The 27,306-nt window shown below is 40.5% G+C and overlaps 3 protein-coding genes across 9 annotated transcripts in view; 1 reads left to right on the top strand and 2 right to left on the bottom strand.

Moving 5' to 3' along the window:
• REV3L (REV3 like, DNA directed polymerase zeta catalytic subunit) overlaps nucleotides 1–2,255 on the top strand; it is a 124,483-nt gene extending 122,228 nt beyond the window's left edge. Inside the window, exon 32 of the mRNA XM_054821467.1 lies at nucleotides 1,094–2,255. Within this exon, the coding sequence (XP_054677442.1) occupies nucleotides 1,094–1,234 (141 nt within the window). The 3' untranslated portion in view covers nucleotides 1,235–2,255. The remainder of the gene's footprint in view (nucleotides 1–1,093) is intronic.
• On the bottom strand, nucleotides 218–15,236 carry MFSD4B (major facilitator superfamily domain containing 4B). 4 transcript variants are annotated; one of them, XM_054821470.1, is made up of 4 exons: nucleotides 13,373–14,292; nucleotides 10,587–10,703; nucleotides 6,293–7,350; nucleotides 218–337 (listed from the first exon to the last, which is right to left on the bottom strand). In XM_054821470.1, the coding sequence occupies exons 1-4, from the start codon at nucleotides 13,863–13,865 to the stop codon at nucleotides 305–307; spliced, it is 1,701 nt and encodes a 566-aa protein (XP_054677445.1). In that variant the 5' UTR covers nucleotides 13,866–14,292; the 3' UTR covers nucleotides 218–304. The 4 variants fall into 4 exon arrangements, with proteins under 4 accessions (XP_054677445.1, XP_054677446.1, XP_054677444.1 ...); XM_054821471.1 differs by lacking the exon at nucleotides 218–337 and adding an exon at nucleotides 14,311–15,236 and having other exon boundaries at nucleotides 2,515–7,350; nucleotides 13,373–13,541; XM_054821469.1 differs by lacking the exon at nucleotides 218–337 and having other exon boundaries at nucleotides 2,515–7,350; nucleotides 13,373–13,541; nucleotides 13,662–14,288.
• Nucleotides 15,237–15,272: 36 nt separating this feature from the next.
• SLC16A10 (solute carrier family 16 member 10) overlaps nucleotides 15,273–27,306 on the bottom strand; it is a 78,019-nt gene continuing 65,985 nt past the window's right edge. The window contains exons 4-8 of one of the 4 annotated variants that reach the window (XR_008576506.1): nucleotides 24,918–25,061; nucleotides 22,069–22,297; nucleotides 20,441–20,864; nucleotides 19,179–19,282; nucleotides 15,274–16,202 (exon numbers count right to left, since the gene is read on the bottom strand). Coding sequence is in view for 1 of the 4 variants with exons in the window: in XM_054821473.1 (XP_054677448.1) it covers nucleotides 20,629–20,864; nucleotides 22,069–22,297; nucleotides 24,918–25,061 (609 nt within the window). In the remaining 3 variants the exon portion in view is untranslated. Of the gene's footprint in view, nucleotides 16,203–18,760; nucleotides 20,865–22,068; nucleotides 22,298–24,917; nucleotides 25,062–27,306 lie in introns of those variants that run through there. The other 3 variants (XR_008576505.1, XR_008576504.1, XM_054821473.1) reach the window with 3 other exon arrangements.

Raw genomic sequence — 27,306 nt, 5'->3', positions numbered from 1 at the left:
TGCCATAGATTAAGGCCATAGACTTTTCCCCTCTACACAAACTGAACTTAGAAAGTGTCTCAAGTACAATTTCGTTTGATCCCTTGCGTTCAAACCAGCCACAGCCCCTTGCAGCAGAACTAGGGTAACTTGTTTCTGAGGTTCTTCTGGTGGTGACAAACCCGGAACAAACCGTTTCAGTCCTCTTCCTTGTGGTGACAGTCGCAGGTCAGAGGACTGGTATCCTCTGAGGTGCCACATGCAGGACTTGGCTGCGAGGGGCTGCTCCTCTCCAGGTGTGGTCACTTTGAGTTCCTGCAGGGATTCAGTGCTGATATAGGTCTGGCTGAGAGGCTTGCTGGTGCCCAAATAATTTTAGCATGAAAAGAAGGAAAAGAACTAATTTTAAAAGCAAAGGACACAATTTTGATTTGTTGCTCAAACTATGCAAACGGTAGGATAACACTTGTGTAATGTTCTGCTGTTACAAAACATGAGTGTGGCTGGAAGCAAATTTCTGAGGTTTTGGGAAAATGGCTGGAGGTGGCAGATACTGGGAAGGATTACAAATAAAATAGCAAAGCAGGGGCCTTTTGGCAAACTGTGCCTGCTGCTATTTTATTCCATCAGGTAAAAGTACTGTCAAGCAGCATTAACTACATTAAGGAGTAGTTCCGTGAACAAGGAAAGCAGTGGAACCTGTGTGCCCTGTGTATTTCTGTCTTGGGATTGATTGACTTGGAAAGTAAAACTAATTGAAGCTTATCTTGAAATGGGGAGTTTATTAAGTCCCTTTCCTGGGTAGAGAGTAACTGCAGAATAATAGTTTTGTCCTTTTTCACTGGGAAACTTTTATACAAGTTAAGTTTATCATTAATATAACACACTACCCCACTTAAATCCACTCAGCATACTTACCTTACTTCTCCAAGTGCCACCACATATGAGTAGGACTTACTTAAATTAACAGGATTGAAAGCTGAGCTGTAGTCAAGCTTTTGAGGGGCTGGGCCTGTTCTGCTGATCTGCTGAGGACTCAGTAGTCCCAAGTGATGTATGCCTTGCTTGTGTTAAGTTTGAACTAATCCGTTTTACTTTTTTATATGAAATCCAGATATGCAAAAACTGTACAGGCTGCTCTGATCGGCAGATCCAGTGCGTCTCCCTCAACTGTCCAGTACTCTTCAAGCTGTCCAGAGTCAGCAGAGAACTGTCAAAGGCACCGTACCTTCGCCAGCTACTTGACCAGTTTTAAATGATCTGTGTTACAGGATTCCAGGTGCTATTTTTTTTTTTTCAGTGTTTACCACACTAAGACTATTGTGCATGGTGCTTTTTCAATTCTCATCTAGTCCAGGATTTCCATTTTAACTGGTGGGTTTATTATCTGAAGAAGAATGAACGCTTATCCTAACTAAATTAAAAAAAGGAAAAAACCCCATTTGTTGATCTATGAATAGCTCACTTTTTAAGATGTACAAATTTCGTCTTTCTTTCATGTTTCTAACATACTGTTTTATAATGCTGATGTTGAAATAGCTCTGTGTAACATCTTGTAAATCCATTTCAAAGTAGAAGTCAAGTTTACTTCCTGGAGGAAGGAGCACTGAAAACCTCTTGAAATGATAAAACCATTAGTGTGTGTTCTTGAACTGTCAGTATCAAGACGTGTTACTTATATATTATCCATTCACTTTATAATTTTGTCTGCGAAATATTTTGTAAATACACTTTTTTACTTTTCAAACAACTGAGTAAAATAATGTGCAATGACTTTTATACAGATAATTTTAAAGTTGGTTGGTATATCTCCTCCTAAGTTTTGCTTGATTCCAAGTAGATGGTTATTTTGATCAGACTGTGCAAACAGTAGTATCATGTGTAGCATTTTGAAACATTATTTTCTAAAAATTGCTGTCTTGCTTTAGCTATTAATGGGGCATTGTGAGGAACTGTGCAAAGACATTTTTGTTACAAACCTGTGGGACTGTTGCAATACTTTAAATATAAAATTTTATTCCATTTTTGCTTGTTTTGTATAGACATTTCTATTGCTTCTAAATATGCTTAAAATATTTTCTTTCCTTATGTACTGTACAGTTAAATCTTATTTGCCACCATCTTGACAAAATGTGTATTTAGAATATTTGTATAACTGTATAAAATGGAAAAGGAATTATGTGGTCAGTGCATTGTTTTCTAAACTGGAAATCATTTTGTTTTAGAAGTTAATAATGGAAACCATATTAAAGTTGAATAAAATGATATGGTAAAAACTGATGCTGCTTTTTATATTTACCCTGAGTTGCAGACACCTTTGTTTCCCTGGTTCAGCACACAAACAGTAACTTAAAGAGGACTGACTGCTGCTCACGTGACAGTTCAGAAGCCACCACTCAGTTTCCAGCTTAAGCAGCTTTGGGATCTAAAAACCTCGGTATCAATTCTTGGAGACCTCCCCCAAGTCAGAAGAGAAACATTTCCAGTTTTCCATTAGTCAAAACAGGAGTAAGTTTTAAATTTAAAAGTCCAAAGTAGCTTTGAAAAATAGGACAAAACTTTATTTACATCAAGGAACCTGAGTGCCTTCTCCAGTTCAGAATTTATTACATTCAAGGTACAAGTCAGTCTGTTAAATTTCACATTCATTATACAGTACAATGTAAACCCACACCAAGCAGAAGAAAAACTATTAAATATATAATAGAACATCCACAGATCACAATGCGCTTTTACGCAAAGTAACTAAAAAAAAAAAAAAAACAAACCAACAAAAAAAACCCAAAAACACCGAGGCACAAAACTCTGCCTACTCTTGTATTCTAGCATTGGCCAGGTACAGAACAAAAGTGCAAAGGCCAGGAGTAACATGTTAGTGCTTGCGGTACAATCCAGCATTTGGCAGTGCTTTGGGGATAAATACAAATAGTAACTGACGCTTAACTGTAAGAGGTTACCTTTACCGCTGGAGTAAACGGGCAAGTGCTCATCTTCAACTCAGTCCTGGCTTTATGGGCAAAAATAGGATTCCTCATAAATTCAGGTATCTAATCTAACCCCTGGGCCACAGCTCTTGTCCTCAGCACAGAGGTGACTTTTCTAGCATAAGCAAGGCAAGGGTAAAGTAGTTTACTTCAAGTAATTTCAACCCATAACATCTAAGTTTAAGTGTTTGAGCTTTCTGGAGGATCTTTAACTCAAAAGGCACTGTAAACAGATCCTCATGTTAACTGTATTTGCCGGGAAGCATTTTACTTTGAAAGGAAACTTAAACATGTAAGAACTAACATTCGTTGTCTACAAACAAGGCTTGAGGAACACCAAAACCCAAGAACTAGGAAAGCTACAGCCTTGAACATGGAGGATGTGGAGACCCGCTGTGAACTGGAGTCATTGCTGGAAATGTCCTTGATCTGTTCTAAACATTTCCCTTCCATTAGGGGCAGCCCCTGCTACGAACAGCATGCTTTTCAGGGACAATGAGAACAAGCTCTGTAAGAACATGCCATCTCAAGTTCAAGGCCAGAATTAGAGCCCTCAATGTCTTAAATGCTCACTAAGATGACTCAAAATTTTGATGTCACCCAGACAAAGACCTCCACCTATCAATCAATCAGACCTGATTCTGTGTGGTACCATTCAAGATAATGATGTGAGTTCCCCTCTGTGTTCCTGCTGCTGCTTTTTGGATGCTTTACCTTGTGTAAAAGGCTGCTCTCACCTTGGCAGGCCAGGCTGTTGCTCTGCTCCTACCACTCGGGCCTCCTGCTTTGAAGGGACAAAAGGGGGATGAGTTCAAGTGACTCAGGCAGGAATTAATACAGCCAGTAAAAAAAAAAAAAAAAAAATCTGTGTTTTGCACAGTATTTTTACACTTATTGGGAAGACATTAGTCAGAAACACAAATCTCTGTGTGTGTGTATATAAGCAACAAATAGATCAGGTTCAAAGAGGTTACAGTGCATTTCCCAATGCGGCTTTAGTTTCATTTTCTGGGTTTGGTTGGTTGGGGTTTGTGGGGTTTTTTTTTTAAGCACTCGATTATGCAAGATGTGTAAACTATCCCTGAGACCAATCTTACCTGCAGGACCTTCCAATTTGGAATTCCATTCCAAAAATTAGCATACGAATTGGGGGATTATTTAAACCCTTCCTGGTTGCCAGGTGCATTTCTTCAACTAATTTTCTTCTGGCAATGTGAGCTCAGGTACAGGGAAACTTTTCACATCGCCACCCATTCAGGTAAAGCCTACAGCTGGCAGCTACAGAACCAGTTCTGCCGCACCGCTCCATTTGGTATCGTACAAAAGGACCTGAACACAGGAGGCCGTACAGACTTGCTCCTGTTGATTCAATGCTGTCACATGTACCTAGAAGAGGATTTGGCCTGATATTTGAAAGCATTTACCATTACTTTAAGCAAAGAAGAGAACCCTTGTGTAGCAAGTGAAACAAGGCCGTATTTTAAAGTGCAGGTTCATGCATTGTGCTGGGAAAGATGCCGCGGAAGTGTGCGTACACGCAAGGGAAAAAGGCATTGGGCAAAAGCGCAAAGGCATTTAAGTGCCGACAGCAGAGGGACAGGGAGGTCCTTCAAAATGGCAAGATGCAAAAAAAAAATTTGCATTTTTCACTACAGGTCGGTTTCTGCTTCTTACTAACTTCTCAGAAGAAAGGAGAGAGCCACGAGGTTCTAGGTTACACACTCAGAGGACAAGAGAGGGAACAAAACCAGACCTGAAAATACACTGAACACCTAAGGTTCTGTGCTATGTTACAGCCAGAGCTCTTTCGTTAGTAAATAAAACTTCTTTACAAGAAAAACACTAATAAAAGTGCAAAGTAAAAAACACGAAACCTCAGCACATTCTGATCACGCAGCCTTAAATAAACACTTAACCTACAACTTCGGAGTTTCAAGTAGCCAAATTGCAAGACTACTGTTTCAGAGTCAGATTTTGCCTTTAGCTGCTGCTTTTTTTTTGTGCTCTTCTTGGGGAAGGCTCGCTGGCATGACTGGTCCTTCCCCAGTCTGCTTAGCACAGCGAGGAACCTACAAGTACAGCCACTGCTGCTCCTCTAGGAAGAATCTGCCTGTAAAGTCATCACCCCGAGAAACAAAACCCAAACAGCACCAATCCAACTGGCAAGGGGCAAGCGATCAAATGGCATGACCTGGAAGGATTCATCTCCAGTGATTCCCTCTCAAATTTTCCTTTTAACCATCACTGCATTAAAGTCTCGGCGCAGAAAGACAGAAAAGTTGTTATAACCTTAATTTAAACAACTGGCTTAAAAGTCTCACAGCCCTATGTCAACACCATGGATTAAGTATAATTTTATCATCTTCCTACATTTCTTGATTCCAGTGGTAGTGCAGGAATTAAAAATCACAAGTACTCCAGACTATTTAGATTTGTCACCACTGTTTGACTAGTAAATCAGAGTTAAGAATTACAGCAGATTAACGACCCATTTTGTCGCCCCTCCCATACACTGCTTTTAAATGACCCAAAGGCATGGTTCCACTCCCAAAAATTAATTTTTAGGTTTTCCTTGCCTTAGTGACAGAAGCAGAAAATTCCACAGTTTGCCAACAGGTTATCCAATTTACAGCTGCTGGGCATCACCTGAAATCTGACTTGATTTCCTGGTGTACATCACACACAAACTTTCGATGCAGTAGAGGAGACAAGAAAGCTCAGTATCACAGATGACGGGTTTCTCTCCTCTCCCCTAAAAACATTTGGTGACCAAGCACCTCAGAACTGCACCTTCCACCCGCCCCCAGAAAAACGAGTGGTCTGAGCAGTCCCCTTCTTTCCTAGTTAATTCTTATTACAGCATCTATTACTTAAATGCATGCCTCACATTTAGCAAACGTCTCATGTTTTAACATTTTCAACACAGTCTATATGTGGTATCACACTACCCCATTCACATCATGGTGGACTTTCCCACTGCGAGACACATTGCTGCAGACTGAAAAAGAAAGAGGAGAAAGGGCCGGACAAAGACAGAAATGAACACGCTGAGCTCTGCGCCGCTATAAAAGGATTCTTGAACCACTTCAACGATTCAATTGCATTGCCCTTTTAAAAAAAAAAACAAACAGTCAGCTTTTACTTTAATCCTTCTTCTCCCGGTCAACATTCACATTTTTTCTCCCAGGGGAGCCACCAGCGACCGCTGGAGAATCGGGCGATACATCACCCAGGTGGGGCTGGAGAGAGCCTTTGGCTGGAGAGTCCCCTGGTATCTTACGGGACGTCTCTACCACAGAGTTTCTCAGCGTGTCATTCATTTCTATTACCTCAAAGTCTGCTTCGTTCCACTCTCCTGCATCCTCCTCATCTTCTTCATCCTCATTAAGCCCCGAGTTTGACAGCAAAGCTTTCCGGTCCTCGCTCTCACTCATTTCTTTCAAGTCGCTCTCGCCACGACAGTTGGCCAATTTGTACATCAGAGGGAAGAGTATAACCGTCATCACAGAAGTCACCAAGGCAGCGTACATCACCACAGGAACGTGGTGAAACCTGCCTTGAAGATACCCCACCACAGCGGGAATGCACATCTCGCCCAGCGCGGCACCGATCACAAAGAGAGAAGCCGATTTGCCTTGCACAACCGTGTACTGTTCTATCCAGGAAATGCCGCTGGGAAAGATGGTAGCCATGGATGCTCCGTACACGGCGGTTCCAACCCACAGCACAGCCGGGTACCTCGCAAAGAAGGCCAAGCACGAGGAGGAGGTGGCAGAGCCTACGACACTCAGCAGGATCATGGTGCCAGGGTACAAGCAAGCAGCACAGAATATCGCCACTCCTCTGCAAGTGGCAAACGCCCCCCAGAAGACAGAATTCAAAGCGGCCGCTTCGTTTTCTTTCATCTCAGCAAAGACCTTTGCGTAAGTAAATATGTAAGAGCCGTAAGTGACCTCCGCTCCCACATAGCAGAAGAAGAATACGAACAGGAGAAAAATGAGGGCGTAGTGGTATTTGGCAAACAGGCATTTCTGCAGAGAAGCCTTTGATTTGTCTCGAGCTGAGCTGCCCTTCGAATACAAAATAAAAAAGACAAAAGACACAAACAGAAGATAGGTCCCTATGACGACATAGGACCACAAAAAATCCGCTCCAAGCCGGTGCTTCAGTGCTGACACAGCTGATGCAGCTGATGCTGTCGGCACAGCCCTCAGGACAGTCTGGTTTGTCTTTCCAGCCACTGGAAGGTCTTTAGATTCGGAGCCTCCCAAGGCCATTTTGGCCAGGATGGGAGCCACAAACGCACCGACAGCAAAGCTGAAGTGCAAGGCCTGCATATGTGGCCCAGCCTCCGCTCCCCAGGTGTTCAGCGCCAGTATGTTGCCACCTGGAAATCGGAGAGAGGAGTTGTCAGTCATTTTAGTCTGAAATCAGATATTGTTTAAAAAAACCAAACCAAACCAAAAACCCCCCATAACCAACCTGTATTATTAATTCAATCTGCAATAATACCAGGCTTAGCAAATACAATGTGCAAAATCGTAGTTAATTGAAATTCTGCCTGGAAACACCTTAAACCCACGCGATTACTGGAGCTTTAGGAGGGCGTTCACAGCAGTCAAAATGAAAAGCCTTAATCTAGCAGCAATGGCCATACTTAATTACCCAACTTGACAATTTGCAGCATTTTTCAGCCTTTTTGCAAAACAGCAAATTTAACTGCTTCTTATTTCTGGAAGTATTAAAAGCAACAATGCACAACACTAAGAATCAGAGGTCTCATTACACGACATCCCAGGACACATCATGAATCACTTGCTTCTGGTGGGCTGGGACTACCTCAACTGCGTTCAAATGACTTTCCAGAAGCAGAGAGGTTTACAATAATATTGCTGCAGAGACCAAACTACAACACCCTCAGATCAACAATAATGCTAGAAAATAAGATCTTAGAGATACATTTTTAAGTAGTCCCTGAGAAGAATGCAGGGAAATAAGAACAGTAACTAAATTCCTGCGCTACGGTACAGCAACCCTTGTCACGCAGCACTCACACTCTTCCAAATGAATTCAGTTAAACATTCTCCCAAATTAATTCTACCACCTTGCTCTTAGTCTTTCCTGGTGGGAAGTCTCCCTGCCTCAGAAGTCTGATTTCCAAGCAGCACACCCACCCACTGAAGACATTTTTACAATAAGCTGACAGGGTTTTCCCAGATGAAGAATTTTTAAACCAAGGGCCGTGTATAATGATCCTACCAGAGGCAACAAACACACCTCTACAGGTGTTTAGCATAACCTGTGCCATGCAAAACTATCTATTTCATTCCCAGATCCTATACCACACTCTCTTCACTCTTAAGATAGCTCCCTCAAGCTCCGCAGAATTAGGGCAGATGGTTCCCACGTGCAGCCATCACTCCTCTGTGTTGCCTACCAGCAACTGGGACGCCTACAGAGCTGTTTGGCTAGCTACGCTAATTCATTAGCCAGCTCTTACTCAGAAATATGCCTGCCCCAAAGCTGGTCCACTGGATCCAGTCGTACCTTGCTGGGTAGTAAGTAACCACAGGTTCCCTTGGTAAGCCAGGACAGTCGGCACGCTGCTGGGACGTCACCGGAGAGGTGCCAGGTGAGTGGCCGCCTGTTGCAGCTTCACCCCCCCGCCTTCTACAGCAACGCCAGAACGCTCCACCGCTGACGTATTTTTGGTTGTTTCCTGTCCCCATGGCAAGTATGCCAGCGGTACCCAGTCATCTCTAAGCGTGCTTAGGTCTCCTGCCGTGGCCTTGCCTCCTGATCCAAACTGCCTGCTACGGCCAGCCAGCCCTAACTCATCATCCTTTCTAAGCCGTGCCCGATCAACTAATTTCTGTGGGAATTTCTTTTTCATACCTCTGCTATAACTGACCTTTCCAACCACACCTGTAGACATTTGCTCTGCAACTTCACCAGTACATCCTCCTCCAATAAGGAACCTCTACTACGAAATTGCTTTCCAACAGCTTTCCAGGAAAAGTGGGGGTTTTTTCCAGGCCATTTGCAGTATGCACGTGCCACAGACTTCTGATTTGGGGCATAGAATAGATTTGTATTGCCAAAGCCTGAAGGGAGGTTGGCCAAGGACAGCAAATATTCCTTAATTCAAGGAGATGGACAACATGGCGCTGTAAGCCAGCTATGGCAGTAAATACCTGTGGTGACTCCCCAAACGCCACCTGGGCAGCTTTAGGTGGCCAACTCTCCAACACAGCACCTCTGAGGATCTCTCTCAAACACCAGGGCTTGCTCAGGACTGACTTAGTTCTAGCTGGCACTAATGAACAGTAACCCAGCTAGCTTCCTATAGATGAGCAATTTAAAGAAAACACTGTTTAAAGAGCATGTGACACTTTCTTTACATCTGTAATTGCCCACTGAAACGTGCATTGATCGTCTCCAGGAAGCAAGAGATACCGAGTTCCCCAAGCCTTTAAGGAAGGCCAGTTAGAGACACACAAACACTGGAAGTCTCAGGATCAGAATAATCCAAGAATCCTAGCCAGGTGAAACAGCTCCCCTGTGGGATGCCGGACTTGTCCAGGCTTGTTGGTGCCGAATACAGGGCCATTATGTGCCAGCAGAAGGGGCCCTGTGGGAGTCAGGCTTGGGCAACAGCAGGGATTGAGCAACTTGCTTATCTTGTACTGATAAGCACCGGACCTGAACAGGGGCAGGAGATGAGCAATTTGTTCATCTTAACAAGATGTGGCGCCTGGTGGGTCTACTCCTCAATCAACTAAGTGACGCCTGGGGTGAGGGGGAGCCTTCACAGCTTGACAAAAACTAAACAGACCACCGCTCCTCTATACTGAACGCCTTTGTTCTCCGCCGCTTCCCCCCCGCAGCCCCGATCAACTGCACAACAAGCCTTGTTAAGGGCCAGTCGGCACACAATACCTGACTTAGTCCCACCTTGCCAAAAGCATAAATCTGGCATTTAGAATCCTCTTTTTTGGGTACGAGAACTCCAACTATCCGGATGGGTCGACGGGCCCAGACCTCTCTCCTCCCCAAGCAGGGACGCCTCTTTGGTAAGGCTTGCACCTCCAATTATGTCGGATGTTACCCTGGGAAAACTATCATTAACAAAAGCACTGAACTATTAACTTGAGCTCAAAATTGTTGCAGTAAGTGCATTTATCAATGGCAATTCCGAACTTTTTATATCTGTCGCCTCAATAAATTACCTATTTTTCTTTTCAACTTTGCGAAACTGTTTCAGTGAAAGTCCTTAGTGGGGCTCTGACAGGCAAATGTTGACTCTGACAAGTGGCTACACACTTAATCCTTTAGACATAAACCACTGACCAAGTCTGGGACTAAGACTGGACCTAGCCGCACCTAGGCTCCTCTCTGAGAAGGAGTTTAGAAAGCAAGGGGGTCCCTTCTGAACCTCGTGACTCAACGGGATGGCCTCCCTCAGCCACACATCAGACCTGTACCCTTTTACGCGACATCCCCTCTTTTAATTCAAAATTTATTTCACGTGTGTCACATGAAATACCAGCAACGGTTTTGGTGAGCTTTAAGTTTCCCATTAGTTCAGTGAAGGAACTATTGTCGGACCACATGGTCCCTTACCTGTGTCTAGAATTCCCATGGAAGCGCCAATCACTGACATTAAGACAGTTAGCAGCAGGGATTTCTTACACCAGGGTATCCCGTAAAGACCAACTGTTGTTCCAAACATGGACAATGCTGGAAAGATTAAAAAACAAAACAAAAACCCCAGGTACTACAGTTTCAATTTAAACTATAAAACGTACAGAAGACCAAGAAATACAGATACATTCATCGTTATTACAGTTACAGATAATCCTGACAGGTGATGTAACCTAATTACCTCAATTCATGATTAGCAGAAGCAGCTAGAAAGTTCAACAGAATCATTTTTCACCTGGAAAAAAGGAATTGCACCGGAATATAAACACTACATGAAAAACCAGTTTTGCTAAAGCTTTGTTTGCAATGGGAGTAGCACCTGCTGCTAGAACACAAAGAAGCCTTCTTCCGCAAACTTTTGCTTTAGAGGTGGTATTGCAGTATCTTCTGCAGACTACTGATCTAGAAATGTTACTTTCCCATGAAAGAAGTAAAATGTGATTTTGAACAGTGTAAAGTTTTCCCTCTACAGAGCATTAAATTTGGTTCCATGTTAAAAGAACCCAAATCACTAAACTCTTAAAATCCTATAAAGTGATTGCACCTTGGCCAACAAGCAACCTCCAGATAAAAAAGCTGACTTTCATTTATAGCCTGTTCTCACACGAGGGATGTATTCCAAGGGGTTTCTGGAGTTTTAAGAGACAGAACTACAAAACTTCTTAACAAAAATTTAGCAGAAATTCATTAACTGTATCAGTTTTGCTATTAATAACTACACTTACAATGTGCCATTTCAAAAAAATCTTTTTTCGCAGATGGAAATTATTTTCATTACAATTTGGGAGGAAGCTCAGCAGTTAAATTCTATGCTTATAATCACATTTGTAATAAAATAATCTGCCATGAATATCTTGAATATACATTATTAGGTTTTTAGAAAGCTTCTACCAGTTCAGATGTTTCTATTATTTTTCAAATCAATCCTTGACCATAGGTGGGGCAGCTACTTAAAGTTCAATGGGGACTGATGTAATTAAGAACTTGGGTTAATTCCAAACAGAAACAACAAAGGAAAAAATAAATATCCAGAACCCTACAGCCCTAGCAAGATACTTGGAATACAGGTCTCAAAACATTTTTGAAGGCTAGCATGCTGAGCTGCATAGAGAAAAAGCTAAAGATGGGCCGTATTAAGTACAGCTTCTCGGATGCCCCACTCGGAGCTGTAAAATAAATTCTCAGCAAGTTCTCAGTTGTCCACTTCAGCTCTTCACCTGAAGGTTGGTACTTAAAAGCTTCCTTGACCAAGACAGATTATGTCTTCAATTTTTTCTCCATATAGTAGCAAAGTTTCACCAGTTGAAAGATGGGAGGTAAAACTACACGAGCCAAAAATCTCTTACAGACAGCCTTCAGATGACAGAAATGAGAGAAGATTCAGTAGTTCATACTGTCCTTTTGCCATAAGCATGACAAATTGGAAAGGATTAGGAGATGAATCATTTTTCAAGTATTGTTGACAGACAGGTATCGTCTGATACTTCAGGCAAAGAAGCAAATACTAGACTACTTCAAGTTAACACTCACTTCCACAGGTGTATTAATTCCATTATGGAAGGTAAAGTCTCAACCGTCAGACAGAGACAACTCTGACCTTGCCAGACGTACAAGGAGGCTAAAGGAAAACCACTTTACAGGTGTTCTGGAAGAGAGAAATGAAGAGCAGGGAGGAGACCAAATAAAGACATCTTAGAACAAGAGTGAATAAGAAGAACTGATCCAGAAAGATGAAGACAAGAAGAAGGGGGAAAAAGAGAGAAGAGACAGACAGGCATTATACGACATGACTACTCCTGACAGCAGGAGACAGGGATAAGAGGAGACTTAGTTCAAACACTGGCAATAGAAAATGCATCTTCCTGCATTCTCTGAACTGACTCTGGGATTACAGCACGGTCCTCAGCAGAGGCACAGTCTGTCTGAATCTCCCCCAGTAAAAGTATGGGAGGGGAAAGAAAAGGAAAAGAGAGAGCCCCAGTACCTGCATAAGTCCCTAACTTAGAGCACAAAGGCACGTACCGCCATTACTGCACTGGAAAAATCATAAGATCATAAACTGTGGTTCCTATAAACATTTTTTATAGCTAGGCAGCAACTGAGCAGCAAGTTTCCACCATCACAGGTGGTATTTAATGTTTTTCCACTTTAAAGAAGTTCTAATCTGATTAAGGCCGTCCAGTCAAAGTGTCAGGACTTTTGTCTGGAACACGAAAATGAGCACTTCTGCTAAGCTTTAAGAAAGGGAAGGGCTTTACAAAGCTCTCCCCACAGAAGTGTACCTCCGCGTGACTGCTGGAGGTTTCTGCTGTGTGCAAATCAAAACCAAAACACGTTTTCCCCTGTTTTGCTTATGCATTTCATAGAGTGACATACTAGAAGCTAGTATGTCCCAAGAGGATCTATATTAAGCATATTACTTGAGACAAAAGAAAAAAAAAATGCAGTTGTACTTTTTTTTGTCCAAACCAAAGGCACCTTTTGGCCAATTCAAACCGGTGTTAGCAGCTGAAAACCAGTCATTACTATGAATATGCCCAGCGAGCCCAAGCACTTGGAAATAATGCCGAACGGCACCACACGACACGGGCCCCGGGTTTCAACGCCGTCACACCGTCACATGAACACGGACACGTCTCCCCGGCAGGCTGGGAGAGCCAGAGAGGAGCGAAAGTTGAGCCCGGCAGTTTCTGCCGAGCACTCACCGAGGAGGAGGTGGGCGTTCATGCAGTCGAAGAGCACCCCCCCGAGCACCGACCCGCCCAGGTAGCCCAGCGACCGGCCCACGAAGATGTAGTAGATGTCGGTGACGTTCTTATGGACGTTGGCGGCCAGGTTTTGGAAGGTGGGCCCCAGCACCGCGATGCTCATTCCCTGCAAGACATTTTTAAACGGGGTGACCTCGCTCACCGCCTTCCCCCGCCCGCGGCGGTTCGCGGCCCCGGCCAGGCCGAGCGGCCGGAGGGGAAGAGGCCGCCCGCCCCCCGCGCTCACCAGCCCTAGGAAGGCCGCACACAGCGCCCCGGAGATGCACCACCGCAGCGCGGCTCCCTCCCCGCCCCGGCCGCATCGCCAGCCGCCGACCACGGCCACCTCCGCATGCGGCGTGGTGGGGAGGCGCGGTCCCGCCGCTGCCGCTGCCGCCGCCTCCCCCGGGGCGGCGAACCAGACGTGCTTCTTCTCCTCAGCGCCGGCCATGGCTCCTTGCGCCGCGGCGCCGGGCGGGGGGGGCCGGAACTACAGCTCCCGGCGTGCTCCGCGCCGCCGGACAGGGGTGGTGGCTGCGGCAGGTGCGAAGCCCCGCGCACGGCCGTTGCCGCGGAGGCGGGGCCGTGCGGAACATGATGGCGGCCCTTTTTAGGGGGTGTGTGGGGGGGTGTTTGGGTTGGGCTTTGTGGGGTTTTTTCCTCCTCCCCCCACCAGTTTTGCAGAGCCTGCTGCCTCCCGCTGGGGGTTTAAGGCTGATGGTAACACCTGAGGTTGCTTTCATTACATTGAGGAGCCAATTAAAAGTATCCTTATGAAACCTGATATGCAGGCTTCACTGAACAAAACTATAATAAGTTTTTAAACAGATTTTTTTAAAAAAAATTTTTTTAGGATCGCCTTTGATAAGTAATATTTTTTTAAATGCTAAGCCTACCTTACAGAAGTTGGGGCTGAGGAGAACAAACCCTTGGGAGGCCTAAAGCTTTCTCGTGGGGGCAGGTGGCCTTCGACAGGCTTCCACTGTGACATGGAGCTGCTACTCTCTGTAAGCAAAGCTTTAAGTTTCAGCATACTAGTTATTTTTAAACAACTCAAATATAATCCCAAGTGGGATTTTTTTTTTTTGTTCTTAGAGTTGTTCAAAACAGAAATAGCCCCTAGACTAACAAGCCACTGTATGCAGATTACAGCAACCTAATCCTGTTTCTCCTGGCACTGGTTAGCATGTTGCAGGTACAGCTCCAGTTCTGGATAACCTGAGGGAATAGATGTATGCATTAAAAAAGGAAAAAAATCTAGCTACAACAAATAACTATGCAAGATAACATTTAAATCTGATTGTTCATAGCCATGTTAGTATCTTTGAAGCAAGCACGAAGTCTTATTAGGAGGTATCTGCAGCACGCTGCTGGGCTGCTGGTCATAGGTCCATTGGCAGAGATTATTTAAAATGAAATAATTTCAAGTATAAAATATACAAGTCAAACCACATTTCTAGGTGTTAGTATTTTGCCTTATTAAATAGCTTTCATGATAAATACTGGTATAAAAATAGCTTCCTGAAAAAGGTACTTGAAGTGTATTCCATAAGGCTTCTCCTCATTTTTGTTTTATGTACCTAGAAAGAGGTTTTGTACCTTGAGATTGTACAAATGGCAACAGCACTCGGGTTCTTATAAAGGCTTGGGGCATCTTTTTCAAATTTTAATTTGAAACGCAAGCAGTCTAGAGAAAAACCCCAGGAGGAATGGGAGTATTTCCCCTTTATCAGACACATTTATTAAAGAAAAGGAAATATTTGGCCCTGCTACAAAGGTGAATGAACTCCTGTGATTTACTGAAGCTGTCAATGAGGAAACACTTCATACTGCCAAGGTAAGTCAAGGTTGAATTGGTAGTAGGCCAGTAAATGATTAAAGGTCCACTGAATTACACTGGCAGTTCATGAAGCAAAGAAATAGAGAATGCTTTTAAAATGCCACTGAAGTTTGTTCTACCATAGGTTTTCCTCCCTCCCTCAATTTTAATTCTGCCCTTTGTGAATGCAACTGTTCTCTAAGTTTGATATTAAACCTCAAAAATGGAAAATAGAGTAGATAAATTTTTCAGAAGTATGTAACTTTGGAAGTCAGTAGTTTAGGTTTACAAACCATTGGTCTTAAAATGGATTGTCAGCGCAATCGGAATGAAATGGATTGCACCATGTATTAATTCAGGAGCAAATCAGAACACAGAACTAAGAAGTTGTAAAGGCTTTTGTATAAAAGTCTGCACTTGAGATTCAGTAATTATCAGAATATAACACAATTATTTTCAAAAATGACAAGTTTTATAGAACAGGACTAAAAATTATGCATGCAGTAACAAATAGGGCACTTTACCATCTTTATTCTGAATAATTTGAGACTGATCACAGTTACTTTAGCACCATGAAAAACAGACATTCATTTCTTACCCTTCTAACAAAGCAGAACTTCAAATAATGGAGTTAAGGCTAACAAAATGTATATCCTTTAACATCAAAACCAACATACAAAATAGGATGTCAATAAAGATACTTAAACATGTCAGTGTTACCAACATTAGCACACATTTTAGTATAAAAATCACTCTAATCTTACCATACGCAGTTCTGAAACATTAAAAGATGTTGACACAATATATGTAAGACTAAAAGGCATCCTGAAAATATGCCAAAGCTTACATGACTAGAAACTCACTGGCTGTCTGGAACTGCAATGGTGCTGTGCTTGTCAACAGTGAGACGCACAAATGCAGATAGTTACCTCTTCCCCAGCTGTCTCCCACATTCCAGTGCTACAGCTCCTGCAGTTAAATGCAGAATGTTTGTGTACACCCTGGTCAAAATACATTGTATTTATATATACACCTACACACACACACTCAATATCAGAGGGTCAGTTCTAACGGAAGGGTTAAGATGCCTAAAAGTCAGCTCCCAGAACACTTCCAGCTCCCCAGAGGGGAATCTGGGCCCCAAACAAGGCAGCACCTCTGCTCCCTGCTCCGGGAGGATGGTCCAGCCCCTCCACCTGGGCTCCCGCACAGTAAAGCGGGGAGCTGCCCCATGCCAGCACAGCAAGAACCTGGCTGCTTAAGCTAACCCATAAGGATCATCCTAAGGATAGTAGCATTGATTCCCATCCTTAGATACTTCATTTGGGACCGCAGGGAAGTATCTCCTGTCCCTTAGGCATGTACTACCTGATGCCAGTAAGAATCCTTGCTTTAGAATGGCAGTGTCCATTTTTTTTTAACATCATAAGCACGTGATCAAAGCATTCATCTAGTATGCATGAGAACTGCCTTCAGCACTCTGGTGAGTTGATTCAACCTCACATCTTCTACTTCATAAAAACCTGCCTAGTCTATCAGGCCATGGCTATTCAAAGGTTTAATGCAGGGAAGGCTGAAAAGCACTATTCCATGTCCTATATGGTATGTGTCAGCTTTGACAATCCAGTGTGTCCAAAGGGAAGGGGGGAATGTATATGCCCAGACATTGTGCGTGAAGAGCCAGAAGGCAAAAAAAGTCAAGCTACAGCATCTGATACTGAATATACCCTGAAGGATGGCCACTGAATGGCTAGTCATCATTGACTGGAGTGAGCAATTTAGAAAGGTCCATAAGTGGTCACTGCAAGTCAACTTAAAAAATTAGATGTTAATGCTGAACGAAGATCTGGATGAAAGAAATTCTAACTAAGAGCATGTTAATTTGAAATCTTGGTTTGAGACTTACACAAGTCTTTAACATGTAGCTAGAATAAATCAAATACAATTATACATTTATATTGTTGCATAGCTTAGATGTAAATAAGAACCTCACAGGTTTTCATTTTTTCAGACTCTTTGCTGAACAGAATATATTAAGATTTGCAAGGATGTCATACCTACTGAAAAGACCTTAACTGTCAGCCATACATAAATCCAACCCCTTGCTAAAAATTAGTCTTGGTTTCAAGATCTGGTGTATTAAATTACAGCATAGCACAGGACTGGAAATTTCACACTGCCCTTTTAAGTGAACATCTTTCTACCCAATTTCTTCTGAAGCTTACCCTGAGAGCATTTAATGGGAAAAAGGAAGACTATTACTCTGTTTATAGGATGGAAGAGCAATGTCTATGGAAAGTACTTTATGAACTGTTCTCAAGAGGGATACATCTGAATGATTTAAGGGTTTTCTTGAACTAAGCTAGTATTTTAATTTTAGAATCTACCCCCAACAAGATTAAATCTGGCATGAATTAGGTCATCAAAATATGAGTTCAGCAGTACTAAATAGCTGGTATTTGTGCTGGGCTTTTTGCAATTTTTTTTTTTTAAAGGGAAACAGCCAACCTCATTTTTAAGACCTCACAGCATATAGAATCCAGTGTATCTCTAAATAAGTTTCTCAGTGGCTTCACTGCTAACAATCTGAGCTTTACTTTCAACTGCATCTTATCTAGCTTTAGGACACAATTTATGTCCAATAAAGAACATTTTCTATTGGACATTTCCCCCATAGATACAAGCTAATAGTAAAGATGTTAACAGAATTCTCATGCATTTACTTTTTTTTTTTACCTTTCCTGAAATGTCTTTTTCTGAAGCCTTCTCAATTTTAGCATTCTTGTAAAACAATCAATGGCATCAGAAATAGGTTTGTTGTTCCAACATCATCACACCAGCATGGCTTCTGATCCCTGACTCTGCTTTCCTCTTGTCTGACATCCCATTCACCGGCTGTTTTTAACATAGTCATCACTCTTAAACAACTATTCACTTGTTGTACCCTCTTCCTGGAGTCTCTGGGGTGTTTGTTTGGGTTTTTTTAAATGTTGTCCTTCACATTTGTGAGCATAATCCACATTTTTAGTTACTCAAATAGAGTTTGGATTTTCATGTACAAATACATTTAAGGGCATGGCAATAATTAATCCATACTATTGTTACATTATTTCCGTATCATTTCTAAAACTTAATTATTTTATATTCTCTCCCAGATAATTTATAGAGATACAGAGCAGCAAGTCAGGAAGATGCCACCATTACAGCAAGATGTCTGGTCACAATGATTTCAAATTGTATCATGCTAAAAAGGAGCCTTGGTTTTGGTTAAAAACTCAAAGCTAACACACATGAAATGTAAGATCTGTCATAAATACTAATTTTTCATAGCAAAGCAGTAGGAAACAAGAGGCTTTTACCACACTTACTCAACACCTTTTGCATTGCCCAAATAGAAGATAATACTGAATAACATGTTCTACAGAAATATTCCAGATAAGAACAACATAAGCTGTTAACAAGTTGGTTTTTTTTAAAGGCAGCCTTTTGTAGTAATTTTAATTAACAATACTATGAATATTTTAATATTTTATTTATATTTTAATGACATTTTTAGAAACACTTATGAGGTGTAGAAGCACAAGAACCTAAAGGGACTCTGTTTTATAGATTGGGGTGTGGGGTTTTTCCCACTTCCCAGTCCCTTCCTATACACTTCTAACATTTTAAGATTCAATTCTTTTAAACCTCACTCATGTAAAGCAGGGATTGAAATTCTGCAAGATAAAACAAGGTATGAGCTTTAGTCTCAAATAATTAGGACGCTTTGCATGATTATATTTAAAGGATGTTACAAGTTCATTGATGTAAACATTCTAAACAGTAGTATTGCTAACAATGTTTTATATCACAAATGTGCATGGGCTTTATGAGCTACTTACTACAACTCTGGAGAAAGAAAAATAATAAAAAGACAATAAAGGTTATAATTTTAAAACAGTATACCTCTGGTTTATGTGAAGAACAGGTATTGTTACTAATTAAGAAAATGCACTTCAATGTGCATTTTGTCTTCAGATCACATTTAGTTTACTCTTGCTATGACACTTCTACACAAGAAAACAAAAATTATTAGTATCACATGGACCTGAAATAAAGAATGATCATGTATTCCACCACATTGCTGATCCATATCTACAAATAAACAATGTACTTGGAAGTGTTTTATGATAAACTGAAAAGCAGTGTTTTCATCTCAGAATATTATGCTTTCAAATATTTTTCAGAAATACCTGCTTGACAAACAGTGCATAATACCTAAGGATACAGAAGTAATAGGGCCATATTTAGTATGTTAAACAAGAAATTGGACATGCAAAGACATTTCTTTATATTTGAATAAAATATACACACAATTGAACACAGCTATAAAGACCTACAATAAACCTGCATGTTCACTTAGTGCAAAAATCTTTAATTGTTGAATGTCATTTTCATAGCTTACGCATATTTTCCACATTAAAAACAACTTATTATTGCACTTAGAATGTATTCTTTAAAGCTGTCTTGTTTTTAAGAATAAAAAAGTACAGAGTAATTTGAAATTTGAGTCTAATTCACAATACTACTCCAAAGTATTACTGTCAGAACAATTTCAAAAAACTATCAGCTATTCTGAGCTTTAGCTAAAAAAATTAAAATGCACTACACATTAATAGTATTGCCTTCACCAAATAAAAAAATCTATCATCCAGCAGCTTTACTTCTGAATGTGTTTGTACTTGGAGCTCAGTTTGCACATATTCAAAAACTTGTGCCCATCAAAAGTTTCATCCTTGATGTTCTTCGTCTGGGCTACTGTGAAAAGGTGAATCAATGCAAAACCAGGTGAATGTTTAAGCAAACTGAGCAGGCTGGGGTATTTAGAGAAAATAACAGAAGTTTAATAATTTAGTTTTCTAATGATTTCAGCAAGAGTTAAGGGAATCACGTTTGTGTTCATGATACAGAATTGTAAAAGACTGTAAAAACAGCATGAGACACTTTGAAAAACACATCATTCATAAAAGCTACTACATTTTCCAGTATAAACACCCATGGATGTGCCTGCATTCACCGGACCATAAAAGTTATTGAAGAATCCTGGGTCAGTGAAGCAAAAACAGCTTTCGCACTTCCAGAAACAGGTTTGATGAATTAGAAAAATATTCTCTTCACACAGAGAATCACTACACACATACACACTAATGCTACAAAACTTCAAATACCTTGAAAATGTGGCTTGAAATCAAACTCAATGACTCATCAAAAAAAGGTCAATGGTATAAAAGATTCTGTAGCAGTTTTGCTATTTGAGCAATAGTTCAAAGCTTCTTTAGTATCATGTAGTATCTTCAGCCCAAAAGTAGAAATCTAGCTTCAGTAGAAGGTCAAGCTGGTACAGGAAAAGAAAGCATCAAACACCAGATTCCGTTTCTTTGACTGGCTTTTCTGTAGTGTCTGACACCAAAGTGCTTTCATTTTCCAGCATTTTCTCAGTAGTTTCTCCATCAACAGGTTTTGCTCTTTCTTTCAACTTCTGCCGTTCATGGACCCAGGGGATGAAACATAATATAGCTCCGCCAATAAGGGGAGGGACTCCAGCCAAGTAGAACGCTACATCATAGGTGCCGAGGTGATCGCGCAGCAAACCTGAAGAGACAGAAGGTTAACACTGATAAATAATGGGGCCTCAGAATCTACAAAAAGCCATGTCTTTTCTTTGGATTCAGAAACTTGAGAGCTGGCACAGATGATTATAACCACTAATCTGACTACCTGATGGCCAAATACAAGTGTATATTTAGGTAGAAAGGTATTCCGGAGTTTGTTATTTGGAGTTTTTAAACCAAGAACTCAGTACGTCACCACTCAACTACTTAATTACCACCCATCATAAAAAACATGTACCATATTTCCTATTTGAAAGTTGCTTATTTCAGCTTCTCCAGCATTTGAATCTTGCAATAACTCTGAGAAATTCTCCCTCTTTTTGCAAGAGTTGCCTTTGATCGAGGTGCCTCAATCTTAAGATATACTGCATATATTGCATTCCTGGTAGCCTCTTATTAAAAACAGTCTTTTCCAACAATTAACTCTATATTGCTCTCTCAAAATTCCTCCCACTAATTGCATTCCATTTAAGTACTAATAGCTGTGATAGCGTATCCAGATCAGGAATCACCTAGTCTATGCTGTTCTAACTTTAAAATTTTGTTCTTTATAATCCTGCATAGTTCATTTAAGTCTTACTAAGTATCTTTCAGTAGCACTTACAAGACCTTAGGGTAAATTATGATTGAAAATCATAAGTGGTAAGGATTATAGCTTAAGCTATTTCCACCTCCTAAAGAGCTTCCAGTTTTCATCTTTAAAACCTGTACTTTGTCAAACAGTCTCCCATCAAAGAATGAAAAAAGCCAGTGTTACTACTTATAAGCAGCAATTAAAGTGACCAGAGCTTTTATCCTCTCAATTGTTTTTGCATGAGCAAATTCTGGAGTCCACTTAATTTTCAGATTCTAATTCAGAGTCATTCTGTAACACAATCAACATATAGGCTGTCACATCAACAGCATGGGAATGGCAGGTCCTCGATCCAGCTGGAAATCTACCTTTCTTTTAAGGAATGCTTTACATCTGCGTAACATAATGAGAAAGATTGAAGCAAACTTTAAAGAGTACACTAAATTAATAACGCACAAGCAGCAGTTAAATTCACCATATATTCTGAAGTACTTACAGACAAAACTTCCAATGGAAGCACACTGCATATGACATAGGAACAAAAAACACGGCAATAAAGTCATGCAACCACAGAAACGTATTTACAGCTACAGAGTGTATGTATACTTACCTGCAATGGGTGGACCAACTGTCATCGGTATTGACATAAGTCCTAGTAGAAATCCTATGGCCTGGGAGACATCCTGAGCCCCAACAAGCTCAAAGGCAATGGGAGCCATAATGCAAATGAAGCACCCATCAAACAGGCCCATGAAGAGACAGACGGCAATGAGACCTCCAAAGACGTGGCACAGTGGAATCATCATAGACATCAGGCCAATAAAGAAGAATGAGGCCACCTAAACATGACCAAGAAAAAAACCAAAAAACATTCCATCAAATCAGCAAAGAAAGAGAACAGATGAGCTTTCTTTCATTTGTACTGGATTGTCTGCCTGTATTTACTTTAAAATAAATATAAGCAGTCTCCATGGATTACCCCCATCAGAAGTTACAGACCAAGATAAAACAAAGACATATAACTCATGACATGCAATCAAAGAAATTCCACGACCCATTTCACAAGTTTTCAAAATGCCTTTATAATCAACTATCCTGCAGTGATGATGTAAGGTCATTTCTCATACACCAACATTTTTTGAGAAGTTACTCAGCTCTTTTCACAAATGAAAGCCACAAAAATATCAAAAGTTTAATATAGCCAGAACACTAAAATTAGATTCTTCTGTTGTAATTTAAGTAAAAATACCAGTACTATGAGTGATTACTTCAGGGTGCTTATATTCAGAGGTGATATTTGAAAGTCATTTCAATTTTTCCACATAAAGGTATCTTGCTGTATTCCTGTAGCCATGCATACTTACAAAGATTTTATATTAAAATCTTAGATTATTATTTCTTTGTTTTAATTTAAAGGAATAAAACTGTCTTTCAGCAAAATGAAGCAGAATTAAAAGGAAAAATGAAGAGTTTTGCTTGTACACCATCCATATGTCAGCATAGGAAACCAAAGTCCCAACCTAACTGCACAAACACAATTTCCAAACAAGACATATGCATTATGCATTGGTCACCTCCAGACCATTGAAGAAAAACAAGGTCACTTAACTACTAGACATCACAATTTTTTGATGGATGAGTGAATTAGGATTAGGAAAAGTCTTTAAGCAGACAGCCAGGTGAAACTTAATTTTCAGGACAGCATAAAATTTCTTTTAGGTAATGTACTTTATTTAGCCTATTAAAGAAAAACTGTTGTGAAGCATCTTAGGTATGGTATAGAACGGAAACACTGAAGAACTGGGCTTCTCACAGGAATTTAAGGATAGAGGTGGAGAAATACTCCAATACAGAAAATACAAATATTATTTGAGATAACCACACTACTACTTAAATACAAACTTATCTGTGACAAACTAAACAAGATATTGTATTCTTTGTATTATCATATTACAGTAAAAGCAGCACTAAAACCAAAAATCACTGAACATCGTATCCAGAAGAGACCAAATGCATCATTCTGTTACTAAAGATAGAATTTATAAAGCAAAAGCCAGCAAAACAGATCCATAAGAAAGAATGCAGAAACAGAAAGATGAAGGTTGAACTTTCTGGGTAGAACTCTTCTAGGTTGTTCAATTATGAGATAGTAAAGCTCTAAAAGGAAAGATGTTTCATTTGCATTAGTCAAAATTAATTCTTACATAATTTTTGCATGAGATGGGATGATAGTATGAACTGTTGGACAATCCAGAATAATACTTGAGGTGAATATTCACTTTCCCTCAAAAATGCTGGTTTGAAACAGGAGAGCTGAAGATGCTGGGGCATGGCTTGGCAAAAAAAGTTAACGTGTTTTTCCTGCTTAAAACTAGGTGAAACCAACAGTACTCAGAAGCATCTTAGTTCATGCCCTAAACAAAAGTCCATGGTTTTCAGTTCTAGCTATTCAAGGAAAAGAATAAAAGAGCTTGTAGTTTTACTGCAAGTTTGGTATTTGTACTTTCTAAATCACATGTAACATCTCAATGCTGCCTTTTCACTTTTTATCTTAATATCGACATTTCCTGAAAGTGTAACAATAAGTATTAATGCAAATGAATGAGATACAGTTCCAGTCTCTATCATCAGGGACTCTAAATTTATGTAACTATGGCAACAAATACTCAGTCTTCAGAAAGGTGGTTCTTTCTTAAGCATTTTTAGTTTCAGTAATGTAGTACAGATAATAGCCATTAGATGTCTCCCTTGTTACTCATTTCAAAACAACAAAACAGGAACACCCAGTGGTTGATAACAACTAAAGCTTTTCCGAAAATCTACACTAACACTGCTACTTTCTCAAAAAAAAAAGCATTTATAAGGATGGAGGTAAAAAAGTGTATAACCTTTTTCACCCTCAAGCTTCAGCATTTCTGGAAGCTGTGTCCTTCTGCAAGTAACCCACTTTATTCAGCAAAATCTCCTCAACTAAGCACCTCTTATATCCCCATGGCTTTACCAGTGTGCACTATGCACGGAACATACTTGACACCAAATCACCGCCTATCAAAGATCAAGATATCCAAAATCCTTAATGGAGGAGCATAGGAAAAAATATTAATCTTTCTGCAAGCATTATGAAGTCATGAGATAAAACAGGGAAAGCAGAATCTAGAGAATTCTCAAAGGTTTTCTCACTCACATGCTAATGATTAGTAATTTCTTTCATTCACAGTTGAAAAATAGCCAACAGGTAGTAGACATGTTTCTTTAGCATTAAAGGAGAAAAAAATCAGATTCATGAACTTTGCACCAAAAAGGCTCCTAATATAAAAAAACTATGTTGAGTTTCCTAGAGTTTTGAGATTTCTCAAGTTTGAATCTCCAATCAGTTAATTCTGCTTACTTAATAGTATCTGCAACCAGAGTCTTCAGAATATTGTTTGTATGTTCCTTCAGAATGATGTGAAGACATACCTGTAAATAAACTTTTTTTGCACCAGGAACGTAATCCGCAACTCTGCCAAAGATCAATCTGCCAACTCCTGATGTAATGCCCAGGCACAGCAGAAGCACTTCTTCTGGCACGCTGTCACCAAATCTGTCTTTTACATGCTTCATCTGTTTAAAGAGAGGGTTGAGAAAATAAACTGGCTTTAGAATTAAAAGGAAGATAAACCTCAGAGAACTTGAGCTAAATAGAAGTAATCTGAGAATCTCAGACTTACAAATATGGCTACAAATGGTTAACTAATTTACTCTGTTTTTATTGTATTGCACTTAATACTGATAAGCCAGTACAAAAATCTGTAAAAGTAATCTGAAAATGTGTTGTTGCTTTGTTCACAATTAAGGAACTTAATTCAAGAAAACAACAAGGCTGCATCTAGTACCAAGAAGATTGAAGAGAACCCAAACGTTCTCCCCAACCACATTCAATTTACTAGTCACAGACTTAACATAATGCAGAATCCACAAAGGATGTCTAGAACTGGTTGTTTCCCTGGCCAGGGCACACTCTCAGGTCTGAAGGTACTAAATGATTAACGAGTATCACCACAGCACTGGTCTGTGCATTAAGACAGAGATACATGCTACCAGACTCCTAAGACAGCTCAGGGCAGGAACAAGAAGCAGAGGGGCAGAGAGCTGGAGGCCAGACAGTGCAGATAGGAGGGGCCCCTCCAGACTGCCTCATCCTGACATCCAGGATCACCACGACATCCAAGGGCAAGGAGGAAGAGGAGCAGGAACCACCTGCAGTGTCAAACACAACAGCAAGCACTTCCAGGAGAGGGTGCAGATACAGCAGCCATGAATAGGGCAGAATGGAAGAAAGATTTATCAGCCACTTCAACCTAAAGAACTAAAGCAACTCACCGACAGTCCTCACAGTAGACCATCAACTACAATGTGATGAACTATCAGTGTCAGTAACTCTAACCTTTCAAGCCATGTTAAAAAAATCGTAAGACTGACTTGATGGATTTGGATTTTTTATATTCTTCCTGGTTCCACAGTGGTTTTGTTTGTGGTTTTGATTGGTTTTGTTTTTTAAAAATAAACCATGAAGACCAGAAATTACCCCCAAGAAAGAATTTTTGCACAATCACTTTGAGACACACTTGGCAATACCAAATATACTAAAGTGAGCATTAGAAGATGTAGAAACATTTGCATAGTCCTGCAGTCTCTGTGCTCATAACTAGTTCCAAAGAAGAATGTAAAGACTCAGAAGCATGAGGAAGCAAACAGAAGAAACTGATTGTAAGAAAAGACATAGCAAAAACATTTGAGAGACAAGGTGACCACAGACTGACAGACCTGAATAGCAAAAGCTGCACACCATTTTTTGTTATTAACTCTGGTTATGTCATATCACTTCAAACTAGAGAACCCTTATTTTCCTGTCTATAAAATGGAAAAGTTCAGTTTTAGTAAATACTTCTAGAGCAAAATAGTGTAGATTCTTTCCTGGCCAGAGCATTAATACAAAAGCAGAGCTTCCCCCCCCCCCCACCGCTGCCGCAACATAAACAGGATTTGCTGTCATTTTCTTAAATATAAGATCAGTTGGGTTTTGTTTACATGTCACAGAGTCTGTTAGATTTAATATTAATTTGTCCAATATAATTGGTTTTGTCAGAAAGGAAATAAAATAAGAGTTCATGGTTTTGTTTTGTTTTTGAAGAAAAACTTCAAACTTCAATTGAAGACAGATGCTTGCTCTTTATTTGAGGTTACTTGTTTCTTTGCTTTAAGACACATGTAGGAACATGAATCTGATGACATTTTTGTTCTGGACTGATATTTAAACAAAAAAGATAAGTTGTTCCATTTATTCCCTTCCAGTCAAAGGTGAGAAGAGGAAAAGCTGACAATTTTCCCACCCCTACCTTTATGTGCCTGTCAACACCTGCTAGCCCTACTGGTGAGAGAAGCCAAGGTATTTTCTGCCATTCCTGTCATCTGTTCCACTTCCACATTTCTGCAACCTCTAGCTTGTTTAATTAGACCTGATTCATCCACTCCCCAGAAGCTTTTCAAGAGGTAAGATAAAGCTCTAAAGTCTAGATAACTATTAATCCTGCATCTGCAACTGAGTAACAGATTTCTCAAAGCAGCACTGAAGGTGAAATGCTGTCCTCTTACATCAACAGGGGAAAATACTGGATTCAGTCAACTCCTTAAGTAGGAAAATAACTGCTACTCATCTCGATCTTCAAGTATCTACATCAAGTTTTTATTTTTTTAGCTTTCACTCCTCTTAAGCACACCATAACCTTAAAGAAAGCTTCCAACAAGATGTAAAGAGAAACTTTTTCCCCAGGAGGGCAGTAGGCAGTGGCACAGGCTACCCGGAGAG

This window comes from Grus americana, chromosome 3 (assembly GCF_028858705.1).
Source record: "Grus americana isolate bGruAme1 chromosome 3, bGruAme1.mat, whole genome shotgun sequence".
NCBI classification, from domain to species: domain Eukaryota; kingdom Metazoa; phylum Chordata; class Aves; order Gruiformes; family Gruidae; genus Grus; species Grus americana.
This window is presented reverse-complemented; position numbering and strand designations above follow the sequence as displayed.

Bases quoted from the DNA above. Each gene is read 5' to 3' on its own strand.
- MFSD4B (XM_054821468.1), bottom strand. From the start codon at position 13,865: ATGGCCGGCGCTGAGGAGAAGAAGCACGTCTGGTTCGCCGCCCCGGGG. The intron at 10,704-13,372 runs GTGAGTGCTCGG...TAATCTTTCCAG, and splicing joins GAACGCCCACCTCCTCCTCG to CATTGTCCATGTTTGGAACA. The intron at 7,351-10,586 runs GTAAGGGACCAT...TCCGATTTCCAG, and splicing joins CATGGGAATTCTAGACACAG to GTGGCAACATACTGGCGCTG.